Source organism: Sapajus apella, unplaced genomic scaffold (genome assembly GCF_009761245.1).
Source record: "Sapajus apella isolate SASKATOON/1434 unplaced genomic scaffold, GSC_monkey_1.0 scaffold5, whole genome shotgun sequence".
Lineage (NCBI taxonomy): Eukaryota > Metazoa > Chordata > Mammalia > Primates > Cebidae > Sapajus > Sapajus apella.
The window spans coordinates 16,326,569-16,346,667 of NW_022436945.1; the positions used below are offsets into that span (position 1 = coordinate 16,326,569).

A 20,099-nucleotide genomic window follows, 5' to 3' on the forward strand; every position below is an offset into this window, starting at 1 on the left:
CACACACACACACACACACACACACACACACACACACACACACACACCAGTCTGAAGACATTTTTGGTTGTCAGCCAGGGGAGAGGGATGCTGATAAACATCCTACAGTACACTGGACAGCCCTTTCAACAAAGATTAGACGAGGCTCTTAGAAGAAAAATAATCAAACTATATCATCTTAAATTTTGCAAGTGTCAATAAATAGCAATGTAGTTTGTCATACATATTAAATAAATTTAAAATATCTCATATCCTAACATTCAATTGAGATATAACTTTAGACATAAATGGAAAACCTCATTAAAATTTTAAAGTAAGATTTTCAGATTGATATTTAAATATGGCTATGTTCCAATGTTTTGTGGAATTTTAACTACTAACATAAAGTAACAAAACCATAATGTGACATTCTAATTCAGAAAGATAATGGAAATAACTAGAAAACAATTTAATCATTGTGCTAATCTCTATTCTTACTGACCTGTTGGCTACATGTGGAATGAGAATAAACAGAGGAAATAATTATTTCAACAAATGAATTAAATAAACTGTGCTAAGTAATAATGTGCTTTCAACTGGGGTGTAGTTGAAGTGAATCAGATGTTCAAGTTATGGTACAACAATAAATGCTATGTATTAATAGAGACAATGAGGAAATGGAGAGAACATATTTAATAAGTGGAAAGCATGTTAACATTTGGGGTATTTTCTGAGTCATATTTACTATTTATATCTCATCTAGTTCAAGATTTATTTTAGTTGACATTGTTTGCCATTCTGAGCTTTGTCAAAGGCCCGTAAATCATCACATTATAAAGTTATTCACATTGAGTGGAATAGGCAGTTAACATTGAGACTTTCGTCAGATGCATAAGGAAAGGCTAGAATCTGAAAATAATTACTCATAGCAGACTTGTAGAAGAACTCAGAGCCCAGATACCAGATGTGCCCCAAGCATCCTGATGCCTGTTGGAAACACGCTTTTGGGTGGTAGCCAGGTAAATGAAACTTGACCCTTAAAAGGCTGAAGTGATGAGAGGCAAAGGAAAGGATTTTGAAAAACTAGCCAAGAACTTGACAACCTCTAAGATCAAAGAAATGTTCTAAGTGGTATGTACCCTACAGTGTTAATGGATTCTTCACTGCTTCTTATTCCTCTGGATTTGTTTGCCAGAATCTGACTTGTCCTTCAACAAAGCAGACTGTGTAGCCTTTTTTTGGATCCTTAAGCCTGGGCTAATCTTGGCTAAGCTGAAGTGTACCTTTATCTAATACTGAAAAAAAAAAAGATTTTTTTAGGTTTAAGCCTGTATATAAATGTGGCACTTTCCCTTCTCAGAGCATAAAATAGCTATGGGTTATTGAGCATTTGCTGTGTACTAAACACTACACTGGTACACTTTAAATAAATTAACTCCATTGTGCTTTGTCATGCAACCCAATGAAGTTGATCTTGTTTATCTCTATTTGTAGAAATGAAAAACATGGTTTCAGCAAGGGTTTGTAACTTGGCCAGAGTCCCACAGGATTCAAATTCATGTCTATATGACTTCATTGGTCATTTATTCTTTCAACATTGAATATCAAGAGCCTTCTGTCCTACATTTTAATTTTATATTTTAATATTTTATTTATAAGCCTTGGTTATGTTTATAAATGCTCAAATTTCCATCAATAACAACATTTACTGAGCATGTCACTTGTAGAAGACACTGTGCTGGGTGCTGAAGATAATATACAATACAAAATATACTTCTTTCTTCAGTAACTTGTAGCTTAGCTATGTAAAGAGCAGCTATAGATTTCAGGAGTTGGGGGAAATGTAGTAAAAGTTGTGAAACATGACTCATCTTAATACTTGCATCCCTTTTTGCTGCTTAGCAGTTCACTCATTCATTTATTGTAAGCTTCCTTATTGAAAGTGCCTTGTCCTGACTAGGGTATTCTTATACTTGCCAGATCCTTAATAAATACTTTTATAAAATGATAATAATAATAATAAGGTCTTCATTTCTGACTACCTTAACCACTTGTTGAAATATTTCTGCAGTGCAGTGGCTTAAAAGAAGAAAGCAAAAGTGTTTTTTAATTAAGACTGTAAGGTTTTTATATACTAGCAATCGGCTTTGATATTTAGTATTTAGAAATATACAATATGTACTTACACTTTTATAAGGCATCAAAATATGCCTCTATTTATTAACTTACTTTTTGGAGGTTTTCTTTCACATATCAGCATGTTTCCTGTAGCAAAGACAAACTTTGTAATTATTTGCTAAAAGTTTATAATTAGTAAGGGAAATAACATGAAACTGCAGACAGGGGAGGAAGGTAAAAAAAGATGGGTGCTCACAAGAAGAAAAAGAGACTCAACCACAGAATATAGAGAAAGACTTGAAGAAGAAAGATGTTTGTTGAGCTCTCCTTCTAGATGTTCCCTGGAACTGAAGCTGGTGGCTATAATGTCATTGGGAATATTGACCTTCTAATCTGGTTTTTAATTTTTTAGTTTCTGGAAGGCAAAGGACTTTTAAGTTGTTAAAGAATCTTACTATTATAAAATCTTTATAGGCACATTTTTCTTCAAGTCTCACAAATTTTTCTGCATTTACTCTAGTCTTAATTGTTAACATCTAATTTTAGAGTTAGATGATACATCAGAGGCAATCTTAGTCCCCTTGTGTGTCAGGCAGGTTACTGAAGCTCAGGAGGTTTGATGACGTTTCTAAGGTTATCCAGCTGGTTTGTGTTAAGCCCACAATGGAACTTTGATCTCCTAACTAGAGGCCAATACTTCTCTTCCTGCTCCTGTACTCAGCATTTACTCATCTTTTCATTCTGCAAATATATTTATATATATCATCAACTATGTACATGGCACCATCAGTTGTATAGGCAGATGAATAAAATATACCTCCCATTCTCTGGAACAATCTGTTAAACAGTTAATTATAATACAAAACATAGTGAAATCATAGTGTTGGAAATACGAACAAAGTGCCATGAGAATGCAGAAGAATGATCATTTAATTATGATTAGGAGATCAGGAAATGTTTGTCTGAGGTTATAGCTGACCTTTGTAAGGTTTTGATGGCTGGGTAGGATACAGAATTATCAAGTTCAGAGCTATCAAACTGCAATGATACTGGTGATGATAAACAATCTAGTGTGACTGTACCACAGGGTGTATGAAGTTAGGATAGCATGCCAAAGGGGAGGCAGATGTAGCTCAGGTCGCAGGACGTAATGATGAATGTTTAAGGCCAGATCAAAGGTCTTAAATTTTGCTGTGTATACACTTAGCCTATATTAGAATCTAGAGTGTGAGCTCTAAAAATACAGGGACAATGTAATATTCATTTTAATATCTCCAGAGGCTACAGAGTAGGTTTTTAAATATTGGTTAATTAGATGAATAGAAGCTCAGCAAATATTTAGTAGATGGATAAATAGAGGAAAATCCTCAATGGATGTAGATATTTTTTTCATGGTCTCATTAGTATTTTTGAAAGATAACTTGAGCTGTCCAATTTCAAAAACTGGTTAGAGAGCTGAGAGTTTGGAGGAAGGCATACCAATTAGGAGGCCCTTGCAGAACCATAGGTAAGAGTTTATTAGGGACAGGATTCAGATCGTGGCAGTAGGGAAGGAAACAGAAGGTTAAAAAATGATAGAGGTAGACTCCCTGCAGATGCATATATTCGTTCTCCAAGCATTTAATTAGTACCTGTTATATTCTGGGCACTGTGCTTGGTCTCTGGAGTTAGAGATAAATAAATAAAAAATAATTTCTATGCTCAAAGGATTTATTCTACTGGGAGAGAAAAAACCAAAAAGTGATTAAAAAACAGTAAGATAGGAGAAGGAACACAATTGTTAAGTACTGACTTTTTATTAAATATTGTGCTACTCATATTACATATCTTATAATATTTAATCCTCACTACCTCATTGGTGTTGTTCCTACTTTATTGATGAAGGCAAGTTTATCTTTAACCTTTTCGGGGCCCAGAGCAGGAGTACAAATAGAGACCCACCTACCATAAGTCAAAATATTTATAAGTTATAAATTAGACTCATAAACTGATAAAGTCTACTCCACTTGCCTTGACACATGTACTTTGATAACAATCTGGAAGACCAGGTCTGAATCCAGAGTTCTCAGACTCTTCACCCATCCCTAGCATGTGGTATCCCCCTGCTTCTCATCTATGGCTCCACCTCACACCTTGGACAGGCTTCATTGACAGAAGCCTGCAGGTCCAATCTCTGTTCACAGCTTCCACAAATAACCAGCCTTTGGCCACCTCTCTGTCCTAAGGTACACACCTGTATCAGGAGGTGTATACCTTCTTTTCTCTTACCTTCCCCACCAAAGAAAACATGTAGGTCCTGGAGGTTGTCTTAGGAGCCTTTGGGCTCAGAATTTCAGAGTCTTGGATATGTGGGATATGGTCTGGAGGGAGAAGCATGGGCTATGGGTAAGGGGTACAGCCAGAGGAGGGCCACAGTAGAGCCCTCAGCTCAAGCCTTTCTGCCTTAGTCTAAAAGCAGCTTTGGATGAGGAACCAGGTTAAGTAACATACCTAAATGTGCACAGGTAGAAAGTGGTAGAGTCAGAACTGCGCAGCGAGAAGCAGTAGTACTTCAATCAATCAGGCCAAATCAGCTGAAACAAGAGGACTGATTAATGAATTGCTTGGGGGTGAGGGATCAAGCCTATCAGGGAGATCCTTCTAGGAAGATTATTGTTTAAAATCTTGAAGGAGTAGGGCAGGGCCAGGGCCAGAGGTAGAGGACAACATTGCCTACAGCCCTTGTCCTGCACCCAGAGGCGAAGGGATGGCGATCAATTTGGCAGAATGAGAGCTGTGCTTATGGGGTGCACAGGAGGAATGAAGATGGAAGAGTTAAGTGGTCATTATCCAAAAGGAACGGGAGAGGTACATAATCATATTTAGGTGTAAGGGCTAAGGGAGAACAAGAGAGCAAAGATGACTCAAAGGTTTATTCCCTGAATGACTAGGGAGATGGTGAATTATTTACAGAAGTAGGGACCAGAAGGAGGCTGAGGGGATACTCGGCTTTTAAAGTTGGTATTATGGGTTAATAATGAGAATGCTGGTAGTGTGAGAGAAAAAACAAGTGTGCAGAGTCTTGGAGCTATATCGAAGGAGTATGCGGAAAAGAGAACTGCCAGAAACAAACAAAACAAGCCCTCACAAAAAACTCAGCAGTGAGTTTCTGTGGGACAAGAATCCTGATCTGCACAGAGGTCATTAAGTATGACATACAAAGAAGGGAAACCCCTGGATTTAGCAATCAGAAGTTAAGTCCGTAGGGATGGAAAACCATTTGCAAGCATTTGAGGCTACATAATAAGGGAGTAAAGGAAATGAATACAGATAGTTAAAAAAAAAAAAAAAATTAAGCCTGGCTTTCAGAAAAGGAGTGAGATTAGAGATTTGTTTGACAGAAAAGTAGGCCCCAGGAAAAAAACTGACTTCTTCTTCTTCCTTCTTCTTTTCTTATTATTTTTTCTTCTTCTTTCTTATTTATTCTTCTTATGTGTAAGGATATTTGTAATATCCTTGGCTGAAAGGATGCATGGAAATAGGAAAGACTAAAGATATGATTACTTTGATAAGATACACCCATCCCTTGCCTCTACTCTGCTTTGTCAGAGGAGTAAAGAGCAGATGCCACCACTATCCAGCTGAAGACCAGCTGTCCTGAGTAAAGGTAACCCTGTTTATTGCAATCATCACATGAAGCTAGGGCTTCCAGGTCACCCTTCTCAGGTGAGCTTCACCTCCACAACGTCAGGGCTTCTCTGCCCTCACCTGGCCTTGTCCTCCTTCCCTCCATTATTTTTCTTCATAGCACTTAGAACTATCTGACATGTATTCACTTATTGTTATTATGGTTGTTTTGTCCCTAATAAAATGGCAGCTACAGTTCTTAGAACAGTCCCTGGCACAAAGCAGGACACAGCACATGTGTGTGGAATGAAGCATGTGCAGCAAGGAGGAAGGCATGGTGAATGGGGCAGGAGTCCAAAGCAGGGTTGGGCAGACTTTACCTGTAACCAGTCAGATGGTAAATGTTTCAAGTTTTGCTGGCCACAAACAGTCCATGTCACATATTATTCTTTGTTGTTTTGTAAATAATCCTTTAAAAAATGTAAAAGTCATTCTTAGCTCACAGGCCACACATAAACAAGCTGCAAACCTGACCGCTGCTTGTCAGTCACTATGAAAGTCAAGGAAACAAGATTTAGAGCACGAGTGAAGATGTTGGGTGAAAAAGAAAAAGGATACATCCTCCTCTGGACTGTGAGTGAGAAAACAGATGAAATATAAAGAACAAAGGAAGGAGTTCATGTCAGTGGCATCAACCTCCTAGTGAGGAAAAAGTGAAGTCTATAATTAGGTGTTAAACACTTGAAAAGTGAGGAAATTTTGAAAGAATGGGGTGGCTAATCATATAGAGATGAATAAGAAAATTGATAAGCAACATAAGATTCAGCAAAAGTTGGAGAACATGAATCTGTGTGCTAGAAGACTAGGGAAAACGTTGATCCTGAGAATTTTAACTTGTGAGCTTAAAGCAATGCTGCACAAAATTCTCAAGATGGTTGGCCGGGCATACCAGTTCAGAATAATTTGGGTTTTCTCCTTTTTTTTTGAGACAGAGTCTCATTCTGTTGCCAAGCTAGAGTGCAGTGGCTCGAATTCGGCTCACTGCAACCTACACCTCCTGGGTTCAAGCAATTCTCGTGCCTCAGCCACCTAAGTAGCTGGGATTACAGGCACGTGCTACCACACCCAGCTAATTGTTGTATTTTTAGTAGAGCTGGGATTTCACCATGTTGGCCAGGTTGGTCTTGATCTCCTTACCTCCTGATCTGCCCATCTCGGCCTCCCAAAGTTCTGGGATTACAGGCATGAGCCGCTTTGCTCGGCCTTCTTATACTATTGTTGATAAAATTGCTTCTAGAAACAACAAAGAAGTATGAACTAATTAGTAAATTATAACATCAACAATTAACATTTGTTTATTAATAAATAATAGCCTAAGCTATTTAAATAAATAGTGTAGGCCCCAAGCTATTCATTTGTTAATGGCTAAGCTACATGTTATATGTGAGTTCTAGCATTATCTCTGATTTACAGATGAGGAAACTAAAGCTTAAGAGAAGTTAAGAAACTTATGCAGAGACACCACACACACACACACACACACACACACACACACACACACACACACACTCTCAAGTGACAGAACTGTATGAACCCAATCAAGTCTGTCTGACATCCAGTCCATGCTCTTATCGCAGTAGGGTGCTGATTAATGCATTGCTATCAATATGAAAGGAGTGTCTACTGATAATTCTAGTCTTCACCCTGTCATGTTCAGCATTTTTATATTGCTTTTGATGAGCACACAGTGTACTTATTAAATTTTTCAGTATTGTAGAACCAGGAGAAAGAGAATGCATTAGCTAACAGAATAAGAATTTAGGATTATTATCTCCAACTGGAGTGGTTCACCAAAGAAGAAATGTAATAAAGATAAAAACATAACCCTTTACTGAGGTCCAGAAACAACTGTCCAAGTATACTGTCTTAGCTGTTGGGTCTGTAGGGGGGAAAATGATTCTAGGTTTTAGTCACCTCACTTTAAGGACTACAGTGAACTGTAACTTGTTCGGAAGAAAATAAAATAGGGAAGCTGTTCAAGACGACATCATTGAAGGAAAAATTAAAGAAACTCATAAAGTCTTGGAGCAAGAAATCATGATGGTGATAGGGCAGGAGAGAGAGCAATGTCTTCAAATATTTCTGAACATTTTCACATAGAGGATAAATTAGATTTGTTCTGTGTGACCTTTGTGGTCAGAACTAAGAATAATAAGTAGAAATTTCAGAGAGCCAGAGTTTGTCTTACTGTGAGAAAATAGCTCCTTCCAAATTAAACCCATTCAAAACTGTAATGAGTTGCTTTGGAAATTAATGCTCCTGCTATCACTGGACGTGTTTTAAACTGAGACTGAACTCTCATTCATTAGAACTCACTCTATAAGACCTCTAAAGCCCTGGCCAGCACAACATTTTTGCCCCTGCACATGTCAGATGAATAAAGCATTTCTATATTATTTTTTCAAAAAAGTAACTTAGCAGCTTTCTTCTGTACCGTGTTTGCAACCTGATTTAGTAGTGTTAGCTATATGATGGTATATATTACAAAACTTCTGTTTTGAACTAAGCTGTACAAATTCTAATTTTTCACTTGGAATGTGACAAGATGTTCTGCACACCAAGTTAGGCTTTGAGTATTTCTTTGAAAAGGATTTGTACTTTACTTGTGTATAATTATTGCCAAAGATTATACTGAATTTGTATCATATTTCTGCCAATATTTCTTCTAAAGCCATATCCCATGATTAATTTTCATTTAGTTTACTTAACACCATAGCGTTTTCTGTAAAGCAAATGTTTTCAAGAAGTGCCTTAAAAAGCTCCCTTATCTTTTAGCATATTCAATTCTAATATACACAGTGAAGTTGTTTCAGGAGGGACATAATCTTTTGCCTTTCTGAGACCATTATAATTCGTTCTTAAACTTAATTCGGTGATCTGTCTTGTAATGTTTTTGTCCTGTGTGTGTGTGTGTGTGTGTGTGTGTGTGTGTGTGTGTGTGTATGCATACACACACACACACACACACATATATATTCAAAGCTTTGATTTCTCAACATTATCAATAGAATGTTAACTGAATATGTGTTTTAAAACCTCTAGCTCGCTTTTCTGAAGTTATTAAAATCTCTTTTTATTGTTTACTATCACTAAGTCTTTCTGACATTTATGAACAGAGTTGAAGCAAAAACTAGAAAACCTTTATATTTTCAGTTTTAATGCTTTAAAGCTTACCTAATAATCAGTAGGCCTACTACTTATTGAAAAGAAATACTTTTTTTTTTTTAGGTGTTATCCCTTTTCATGGATTTTCAATGTATGGTAAGTTGGGCTTTAAAAACATCATGATGCACACCATAAGAACATACAATGTTATCTGTCAATTAAAAAAAATAATGACTGACAAATATAATTGTCTTATTGTAGTAAGACAATAAAGGAAAAAGTAAAGTGAAATGCATGCTAGCTTCCCATAGGTGCTTAATTTTTAAAAATTAGTGTTTTTATTACATATTAGAAAATTAAAAAGAATACCACTTCATTTCTAATCACCCACAAGTTATTATGAACATTTTTAAATGTTGAGTTTAGTAGGCCAGTTGAGTTTAGTGGCTCATGCTTGTAATCCCAGCATTTTGTGAAGCTGAGATGGGAAGATCACTTGAGGCCAGTCAAGACCAGCCTGGTCAACATAGTGAGACCCTATCTCTAAAAAATAAAATAAAATGTTCAGGTTAGTATTTTTATGTGTCCAATTTTAAAATTTTAAAAATAAAACCATAATTGGTTAGGTGACGATTGCTTGACAAATTAGAATTAGAACATACTGTGAAAATGGTCCTATGGTTTACCATTTTTTAGTCCAATGAAAACTGGAGATACACATTAATATTCAGTTCTAATAGGTATACAATCAGATTGTTTAAATTCCTAAAGTAATTCTCACAAGAGTTTTTAAAAAATAATAAGTGAGAAAGAATCCTAAGGAAGGGACAACACTGAGTTTGAGCTCATGATTTCTCCAGGCTACTGATATGCACAACAGTTACATCAGAGCATTCAGTCACCCGAGGTGCACGTGGAAGATGCATGTGCAGGCTTGAGAGCTCTTAGTGCCTCCCAGGCCTCGTGTGTCATTAAGTGAGGGATGCAAGAAGCTTATGAAGATTAGCAAAAGGAAGAACTCTCTATATCTTAATGCCACTTAATTTTTAAATTTTTAAGTATTCCATATAAACTTGTTAAAAATTGTTGTCCCCTTTATTTCTACACTCTACCTTAATGGTAGGAATACATTAATGTTTTGCCTTTGTGCCAAGAATCTGCAATAAACACTTTTCTTTATTAAAAAACACCTCAGTGTTCAATATCAGATGATCATGTTGAATGACGTAATATAAAATCATCATTCAATGAAAAAAATTCAAAGTACCTAGGGACTTTATGCTATATTTGGTGTTAGTCACAGGCTTGAATTATAGGATACTCAGCTTTATTCTTTTGGACAAGCACAATTTCATAATATAATACATAATATTACAGTGATCTTACAGCATATTTCTCTTATAAATGTGAGGAATTTAAAATAGAAAACCAAAAAAGATTAATAATACAAATTTTTATATCTAATAATAAAAATGTTCACCTTTTTATCTTTCTAATAGTTCCAACTGCAAGAATTTTTCAAGTAAATCATTTTTAGAACTTGTACTTTAATGATTTGGAGGATACTTGATGTCATGAAAGTTTAAATCTTCTAGAAAGATCTTCTGGTGTTTAAAATATATCATTGACTCAGCCTCTGCCTATTCATATTTATGGTCATTTAATAGGCTACAGTTTATACACCCAAGGGGAAAGCATTTGCTAACAATGATGCAAAATGTTTGATATAGAATTTATTTATACTATTTTAGGAAACTATTTTAAGCATCCACAAAAACTTTACCAGCAACCACTTATTTAGAACCAGTATACAGGAATAATCACAAATCATCCTTAAGGAACTCTAGTTAGTACTTTGCCACTTCAGTTTTAGTTACTATATTTTTAAAAAATTATAATACTTGTCTCTTTTAAACATTGATACAGATCTTTAATGATAGGCTGTCATTCAAAAGGAAACCAAAATGATAGTACTTTATTTAAAAATTTACTCAGGAACTCTTCTCTAATTTAAGATACCTTCTACTCTTCTATTTATGCAAAATACTGAAGTTTTATTGTAGGTGTATAGTATATTATGGTTTCATAAATAAATTCCTACAGTATAGTCTTTAATTGGTTTAAAAGATAGCTAAATTTATTTTTATGGAAGAACTAAATAGGGAAAGATGCTTAAAATTAAAGATTAAGTCATGTAGAATCTTTTTACATATAATCTATAGTGGACTAAAGCTTTTCCATTTCATAGATATAAAAGGGAATTCGATGTAAATAATTGTGGTATCTTGAATAAAAACTAATTGTAAATTTCTTTTATAGTATATATATTTGTAGAAAAGTGCTTATTTTAAAATTCTCTTTTCATTTCTTCACTGGAAATTTTTATTACGAATACTGAATCCATAACGCCTTCAGATTCAGATTATAGGTTTTCACATAACAACTAAAAATTAGAGGAAAAAAATACATCATGTTTTAAAAGTAAATAAATTCGAAACCTTCATCTTAGATTTATAATAATGACATATATCTGTACCACACTGTTTTTTCTTAGGTTATTGTTGCAATTAGAGCATGAGTTACTATTTGTAGATATATGTAATATCCTAATTTCGGCTATTTTTATAAGTAGCAATTTATTTAATAATAAAGTAAATTTAAAAAAATAGTTTTGAAATAGACATGCCTGTCTTTTAAAAATTTTATATTTACTATATATTGTATATACATTTTTCTTTATATATACAAGTAGTTACTTTTATATATACTTAGATATTTACCCCAAAGAGTGATTTCTCTTTTGCCCTTCAGAAAAAATAAAATTTCCCACTTAAAATGCTTATTTTTAATGACTTATTCAACAGTAGTACTGTGCATTGCCCTTCATCCCAGAAAATTGAAACTTTGTCTTTGAAAGCATTTAAAATATTTTATTATTTTTCCTTTTTACTTTGTCAAAAAGAAGAGAGCTAAACTGGCCTACTGATTTCCTTGCTTACTTTGTGCTTATTGCCCTAACAGCATGACCAACAGATTATAGAGCCCCAGAAAGTCTTACTTGTACAATATACATTGTTTGAAATTACCTTGTAAGGCATTTTTTATTAAAATTAATATTTAGGTAACACAGTTGTATGTATCTGCATTATAAATTTGTCTCTGTGCTACCTAAAACACTTGAGGCTTAAAAAGATGGAAAGCATGACCACTTTTGTCAGTGTAGAATAATCACATGCTCAGGTAGGTCTCCAATCCAAGATTAGGACTTTCTGACATTCAACTGTGGGATGTCTGGTTGAGTTGACCCAACTGTGCTTAATTGCTACAAACTGGGTGCAATCAATTCAACATTCATTAGAGAAATAAATTCTCTCTGCCTAAGGATTATTTTCAGTTGATGAATATATGTGGGGATATAGCAATAATGACCAGTGTACCACTATTACTCAAAATCTTTATTTTCAAATTGAATTAATTGAAGACCATGCATGATTCTAAAAGTCATAAATCATTTATCTTACTTACCTGACTTCCAAAATTGAAAATTTTGAAATGTGGCCTTAATTCTTTGTGAGCGAAAGTAAAAATAAGCTACCTGATTGTTATTTTCTTAATACTTAAATTTAAAAAAGGAGAGACTTGACATGGGTAGTTTTTATAAGTTACTTGGAATGTTTCATATTTCTATATAATTCCATAATGTCACTCTTAGCCATCTGTTAAATTGGGATTATAATAGTTTGTAATATACTACTCCCTTTCTAATATTTAGTGGCTCTTTGAACTTGACATGTGCATATGTTCTCTCAAAATGAAAAAACAGTATGATTTTAAACTTGTCTATGAGTGTGTATTACTATAAAATAGTGATTTATTATGTCATGTTTTACAAATTTATCTCAAAATTTTAGTAGTTCTGCAGTATTATAAATTAATTTTTTTATTTCAGTTGCACCACTTTGTTTTCTGTACCATGAACCTTCCAAATTGTATCAAATATTCCGTGAGATGTATGTGCGTTTTTTCTTCAGACTTCATTCCATCTCTTCTCATCCTTCTGTAAGTTCATAAGAAAAATTGGATCAAATTAGGTTGGATCATAATCTGTTCTTTCTTTCTGTTAAGAAAAAGTCTTCTCAAATTCTAAAGCAACAAATTTTAATTTGCGATGTCAAGCAATGTGTTTCTATTGGAAAAATGATGGAGAGGATGAAATTGATATTTAAATATTTTGGTAATAATTTAAAAGGAAAAAGACTCTTGCCAACTACATTTAAATGATTTTTTTTCTTTTACATATTAAAAGAAAAAACTTAGAATGTCTGTATTATTATTCTTAACAAAGATGCCTACCTTCTTTTCTGATTTCTTATCTGTGAAATAAAGTAAATAATGTATTATCTCTAGTGCTGTAGAAAAGTCTACAAAGTACTCAGTGTAGTCAGCGCTTGGCTCCTAGCAGGTGTTCAGTGAATAAATGACTATTGTTGTTATAATTATCATTGTTATTATTCTTTGTTAATGAAAATCAAACATTGATTTGTCTCTTGTTTGTCAATTTCGTATATGGCTAATTATCAGTTGTAAACTACATATTTTCTTTGTATTCAATGAAATGCCCCTTTGGCCTACAATATAAGAATCAAGGAAAATAATATTTAGAAGTTGAACATTTTAACCTGTTTTATTTTGGCTGTTCTTTTATCATATCTTTTTTTTTCCCTTCCCATAAACCTAAGAGCAGTATTTATTTTATTTCAGTTATGCCTTTTTTCCCCCTTTGGACCTACTGTGGGTAAATTGACTGCTTCTTCAGATGAAACACTCAATTGGAATATATGTCAGGGCTACTAAATTTCCCCAGAGAAGCAACTGTATTATTGCTACTAAATTAAATAGCTGTTTTTCATCCTCCCTTCTAAGCCTATGTATTCATATTTTACCTTCCTCCATCTCTAGTTTTGTTCTCATACATTGCTAGTGAAAGTTGGCAAATCACAGAATTCCAGGATGTCACAGATAAACAAGTGAAGCAACACCAGTTATCTTGGTTTTCTTATCTATAAGAGAATTTTATTTTGTTCATATCTTACCTTAATATTTAATCTGGAATAATCAGAAATATGACCAATAATTAAGATTAATAATTCTTTTCTAATACTCATTTTAAATACTATATTTTTACTCTCATATTCTATGCCATTTTATGCTTCAGAGCTTAAAAAAAACTGGCTGCATAGTACACACCCATGGTGTTCTCCCTGTGCAGAGCACTGAAGCCTGACACTGGATAACTGGGTATTTCTTCTCTATCTCCATGCTGGTAGCCCTGAGGTATCTTTTTCAGATAATTGACTGGGCCAGCCCTGCCTCTGTCCTTTTTTTTTTAATTCAGTGCAATAAAAATTTACAGGCAGTCACCTCCTTTTTTGGCTTGCAGCCAGACTGAACTATTTGGAACCATGACAGTCTTTTTTTCTTTAGAAACTCAAAAAGAGGATTAAAACTTCCTTACAAAGATCAACTCTGAGGAATGCTAAGCTGCAAGAAAGACTTTATTCAGAGTTGTCAAATAATAAATGTACTTGAAAAACCATCTGCTTAAATGGGTTAAGTTTTGTACTTTACAAATAATGCCATTTTAAAAACAGTAGATTTTAGTTTAAAAAAAAAGTATATACTAAGTAATCAAACATTCTTGTTTAATAACTTCCTGATGCAAATTTCAAGCAGCTAGCTGCTAGTCTTTTCTTGGGGGTAGATTTCAAAGAAAGAGTGAGAAAAGCAGCAACTATTTTCCCTAGTGAGTGAGGCTGGAGGGGGAGGGACATATGGAGGGAGAGTGAAGGTGGCTATATAGCACTGGGGAAATAACTGGAAACTGGAATGCATTCAGAAAAAAAACTAATTTTGCTGGGGCTAAGTAATAATATGTGGCTTGCAAAGTAGCAAGTTTTCTGTAAGGTGGTATTTTCCTTGGACTCTCGAAATATTACATACTGTGTTATGTGGGGAGCATATTGTGTGAAAACGGAGTCTCGTTAGCATATCTTTATGTGTGAGTAAACATAAAGAGGGATAAAGTTGGCTGTGTGAGGGAGCTCGTACCTGTAATCCCAGCACTTTGGGAGGCCGAGGCGGGCAGATTGCCTGAGGTCAGGAGTTCAAGACCAACCTTGCCAACATGGTGAAACCCCATCTCTACTGAAAATACAAAAAATAGCCAGGCCTCGTGGCAGGTGCCTGTAATCCCAGCTACTTGGGAGGCTAAAGCAGGAGAATCACTTGAACCGGGGAGGTGGAGGTTGCAGTGAGCTGAGATCGCACCATTGCACTCCAGCCTGGGTGACAAGATCAAGACTTATTATAAAAAAAAAAAAAAGAGGGATAAGTTTATCTTTAAACACAATGTTAGAGATCCACTAATACATTTCCTGTTTTTGACTCTTAAACAGTATAAAGAATATTTATGTTGATAGTCTTTCTCATTTTCTCTTTGAGTAATTTGTTGGCATAGTTAATTTTTAAATATTAAAATCTCTATTTCTCTTATGATTCATTATTGTATCCAGGGTATTGTGTCACTCTGTCTGCTGTTTGAAACTCTTCTTCAAACTTATCTTCCCCAACTCTTTTATCACCTACGAGAAATTGGGGCTCAACCGTGAGTACTTTTCTCTCCTAATTGAAGAATAAATCGTTTCACAGAAGCTCTTTTTGCCTCATTGTAGAGCACTTGCAAAGAGGTAGTAATTTTTCAGAGAAATTAAGCTAACAATTTCTGTAATTAAACTATAATTATCAAGTAGTAAATTATAATAACATTGTGCCAAAAATTCTTGAAAGAATTACCAAAATCCTAATAAAGTCTTACTAGGATTTTTGTGTCTGGTACAAGAATCACCAAAATGAACTAATTTCTATTCATAATGAAAGTTGTTAGCCAAACTGAAGCAAACATTTGTGGAAACAAATACTACCTGAGAAATGTGATCATACTAAACTTAAGTCAGTACAGACCAAATTTATCAGAGAATAACCTATGAAAACTATATAAGTTAAAGTTGCAAAATCAGGTACCTACCAATGGTTGTACACTGTGATTTCTCTTTCCTAAAATTTGAATTTTGTTCGTTGGTCTCAGTATAAATGAATATGTAGAGTAACTCTGGACTTCAATATTATTGGTTCTCTCTCTCTCTTTTAAAATAGCAATGTCTAAAGCAAGAGAAAGTTCCAAATGATTTATCAGTGTTTTCTTCCTGTCCTCTGTGCAGCTATTTTCCTCCATTAAGGAGAGCATATCTGAAAAAAGTACTAACTCCTTGAGGGCACAAAAGAAGTTAATGGGAAATAGAATAGTGTAGTTATTTGTCTTCTCCACTTTTGAATCCATAGCAAATAGATAGCTGAGTGGGTGGAAATTTAATCCAGATTCAAATTCCATTTCTGTTAAGCTTTGTAATCCTGGTGAAGTTTTTTAATTTATCAAAGCCTCAATTTCTTTATATTAAGATAATTCAATTTGTTTGCCTTAAAAATCAAGAGACTTCATACCTTGCAGAGTTGTTTCAAGACTGCATGATTACGAAGATGGAGAGAGAGAGAGATAGATATATAATCTCCTTTTTATAAAGTACCATTGAATTTCGGACATCTTAGAGATGGCCTTTATAAAATAATACCTCATATCATCCACTGATAATACTGAACAGATACTCTTTCCTTTGTAGCCATTAAAAAACAAAATTCTATTCATGATTAAGATTATAAAACAATGTGACAGAAATATTTTATACTGAGCATAAGACTTTTGTTCTTAAACTTGTAGTAAATTGACTTCTTTTTTGCTGTTGTGAAATGAACATTGGAGTATAACTAGGCTTTTCTTTACTAGGATGAAGACATTTAGTTCATTACTAGAAACTAAAGTGGTATTTTTCTGCCTATTTATATATTTTACTCATTAAAAGAAACAAATTTATTTCAATGACATTATAAACATTAAAATTCCTATGTAGGAAAAGTATAAAAATTTTAATTTCAAAGTAGAAATCAATTTTTTTAAAACTAAAGCTTTTGGAAGGTTTTTAATTTTGAATTTAATTTCTTTAATAAACATAGGACTACTTGGGTTATCTATTTCTTTTTGAATGAGATTCAGTAGTTTATAACTTTTACTAGGTTATTATATTTATACATACAAAGTTATTCATAATATTCTCTATGCTTAGCCTTTTAAATATTTATAGGGTTAGTAGTGACATCATCTTTGTCATTCCTGAGATTAGTAATTGTATTGTCTCCCACTTTTTCTTGATTTTTCTGGCTACAGGTTTATCAATTTTATTCATCTTTGAAAGAATCAGTTTTTTGTTCCAATGATGCTTTTTCTCTGTTGTTTTTCTGCTTCAATTTTATTTCTACTCTTATATTTATTATTTTCTTCTTTTTGCTTGCATTAGATTTATTTTGCTCTTGTCTTTCTACTTGTTTAAGGTAGAATTTAGATTATTGATTTGGGACCTTTCTTCTTTTCTAATGTAAGCATTAATGTTACAGATTTCCCTCAAATTACCCTTTTTACCTCCACCCAACAAACTCTGATATGTTATTTTTTCTTTTTCATTTAATTAGAAATGTTTCATAATTTCAACTGTGGATTCTTCTTTGAATATGGGTTATATAAAAGTACGTTGTTTAATTTCCAACTATTTGGAAAAGTATCTTTCTGGCATTTATTTCTATTTTAATTCTGTTGCAGTTAGACAGCATGCTTCATATGATTTCAGTTGTTTCAAATATGTTGAATTTGTTTTTGGATCCAGAACATGATCTGTTTTGGTGAATCTTCCATGTGTACCTGAAAAAATTTGTATTCTGCCAGTATTCAGGCAGAATGTTATACAAATGTCAAGGAAATCAAGTTTGTTAATAATGATGTTCAAACCTTGTATACACTTAATTTTCTGTCTAATTTTTCTGTTGACTGTTGAAAGAGGAATATGAAAGGCTCTAATTATTATTGTGGACGTTGTCAATGTCTTCTTTTATTGCTGTATTTGTTTTTTTCTTCATGTATTCTGATGCTTTTTTTTTTAGTAGAATTGATCACTTTATTATTATGTAATGTCCCTTTATTCCTAGTAATAAATCTACTATGTCTGACATTAATATAGCCATTCCAGCTTTCTTTTGATTATAATTTGTGTGGTATATTCTTTTCTCTTATTTACTTAACATATTGATTATCAATATCTTTTTTAAGTGGGTTTCTTGTTAAAAGTGTATTATTGGATTGAAATCAACTATCTTGCTAAATTTTTTTAGTTGTTCCATGTTCTCCTTATTCCTTTTTTCTCATTCTCTGTCTACTTTTTAATTGAACATTTTTTATTCCATTTTATCTCCACTATGAAATTTTTATACTTGTTAAAGTATGTTTTTGATAGATGCCGTGGGGTTTACAATAAACTTCTTTTTTTTCCTCTTTTTTTTTTTTTTTTTTTTGAGACAAAGTCTTGCTCTGTCACGCCTAGGCTGGAATGCAGTGGAGCAATCTCAGCTCACTGCAACCTCCAGCTCCCTGATAAAGCAATTCCCCTGCCTCAGCCTCCTGAGTAGCTGGGATTACAGGTGCATGCCACCATGCCTGGCTAATTTTTTTTGTATTTTTCACAGAGATGGGATTTCACCATGTTGGCCATATTGGTCTTAAACTCCCGACCTCAGGCAATCTGACCACCCTCCCAAAGTGCTGGGATTACAGGTGTGAGCAACTGTACCCGGCCAATATAATTATTTAATTAATCACATTCTACCTTCAAATAAACTTCAGGCCTAGTTGACTTTACTGACAAATTCTACCAGGCACTTCAGGAAGAAGTGATGTCAATCCTTATTTTTCTCTGGCCACAATCAAGATTTTTGTTTTCAGTTCTCACCACTTTGATTATGATATATCTAGGCATGGATTTCTTTGGATTTATCATGTTTGGAGTTTACTAAGCTTGAATTTATAATTTTATGTCTTTTGCCAAATTTGGGAAGTTTTACCCATTATTCCTTTAAATACTTTTTTCTGCACCATTTTCATTCTTCTTTTCTTCTGGGATTTAAAATATATGAATTATTTCTGGAATTTTTCATTTAATATTTTTGAACTGTGGGTGACCACAGTTGGCTATGGATAACTGAAATCACAAAAAGTGAAACCAAAGATAAGGGGGGAATACTATACATAAATTATAGCACAATCAACTTTATTTCTAAAAAGCTATGCTGTGTTATTTCTATATTGGTGGGTGGGGATGTATGGCACTATTCCTCAAATATAACACTATGAGAATTTGAGTAAAATGGAGCTAGTTGAAGTTAATAATTTTGACATGAAATTCAAATGTATTTTGTAAGTTATTAAAATATCCAGTGGCCCAAAGTTTCTTTTGTATCTATAAAAAGATATTCTAAAACCACCCAGAAAGTTTAATTAGTTAATACTAGTGCCTACATGTACTTTGTTATAGTAGAACAATACTTATCCAGTATTGAGGAATTTCTGAAACTTGAGAATCCTTTTTAGTTTAAAGATAATTAATACAATGACACCAACCAAGGCAACCTCTGGGTCCTTTTCTCTCTTTTAAGAGACTAGCACAGATATTTATTGTCAAAATATGATAATTCCAGTAGACAGTTTGGCACCTCTCAGGGACAGTCAAGTGATTTTAGATGCTAATAGATAAAACAGAAATGTGAGGGACTAGTTGATCTCTTAAGGCACCAGAGCCAAAAAGTTCATTTCCTGATCTCAGAGATAAATTGTTATTGTAACATAACCTATTTGCAAATAGTGAGATCTCATACATCTTAGAATTTTTTTAGAAAAGTGGAATTTAATTGAATTTTCTGCTTGATCTTTCAGAGTTCTATAACCTCCTAACTAAAATGAAGGGTTCGAAATCAGATATCTATTTCTCATGACTCATATGTTTAGAACTATTTTTTTCATACACATACTTGTTATTTTATTTTTTCATCCCATATAGACATTTGACTGAAATGTAGAAAAATAATTTATTGAATTGAGAAAATATAAACTCATTGAACAATCTTTCAAGTATTTTGAATAAAAATTCAAATTATTATGGATTGCCTGGAATTGTTAAGACTATCAGAAGGTCACCTCACAGATAGCTAACTAGTATACACCCTGAAAAACAGAATGTAGA

General features: G+C 33.6%; 1 protein-coding gene across 2 annotated transcripts in view; it reads left to right on the plus strand.

The window, feature by feature from the left end:
* Positions 1-20,099, plus strand: part of TBC1D19 (TBC1 domain family member 19) — a 146,491-nt gene that overhangs the window by 115,544 nt on the left and 10,848 nt on the right. For both annotated transcript variants that reach the window (XM_032273647.1, XM_032273642.1), the window contains exons 16-18: positions 8,992-9,024; positions 12,818-12,927; positions 15,441-15,532. In XM_032273647.1, coding sequence (XP_032129538.1) covers positions 8,992-9,024; positions 12,818-12,927; positions 15,441-15,532 — 235 coding nt within the window. The remainder of the gene's footprint in view (positions 1-8,991; positions 9,025-12,817; positions 12,928-15,440; positions 15,533-20,099) is intronic.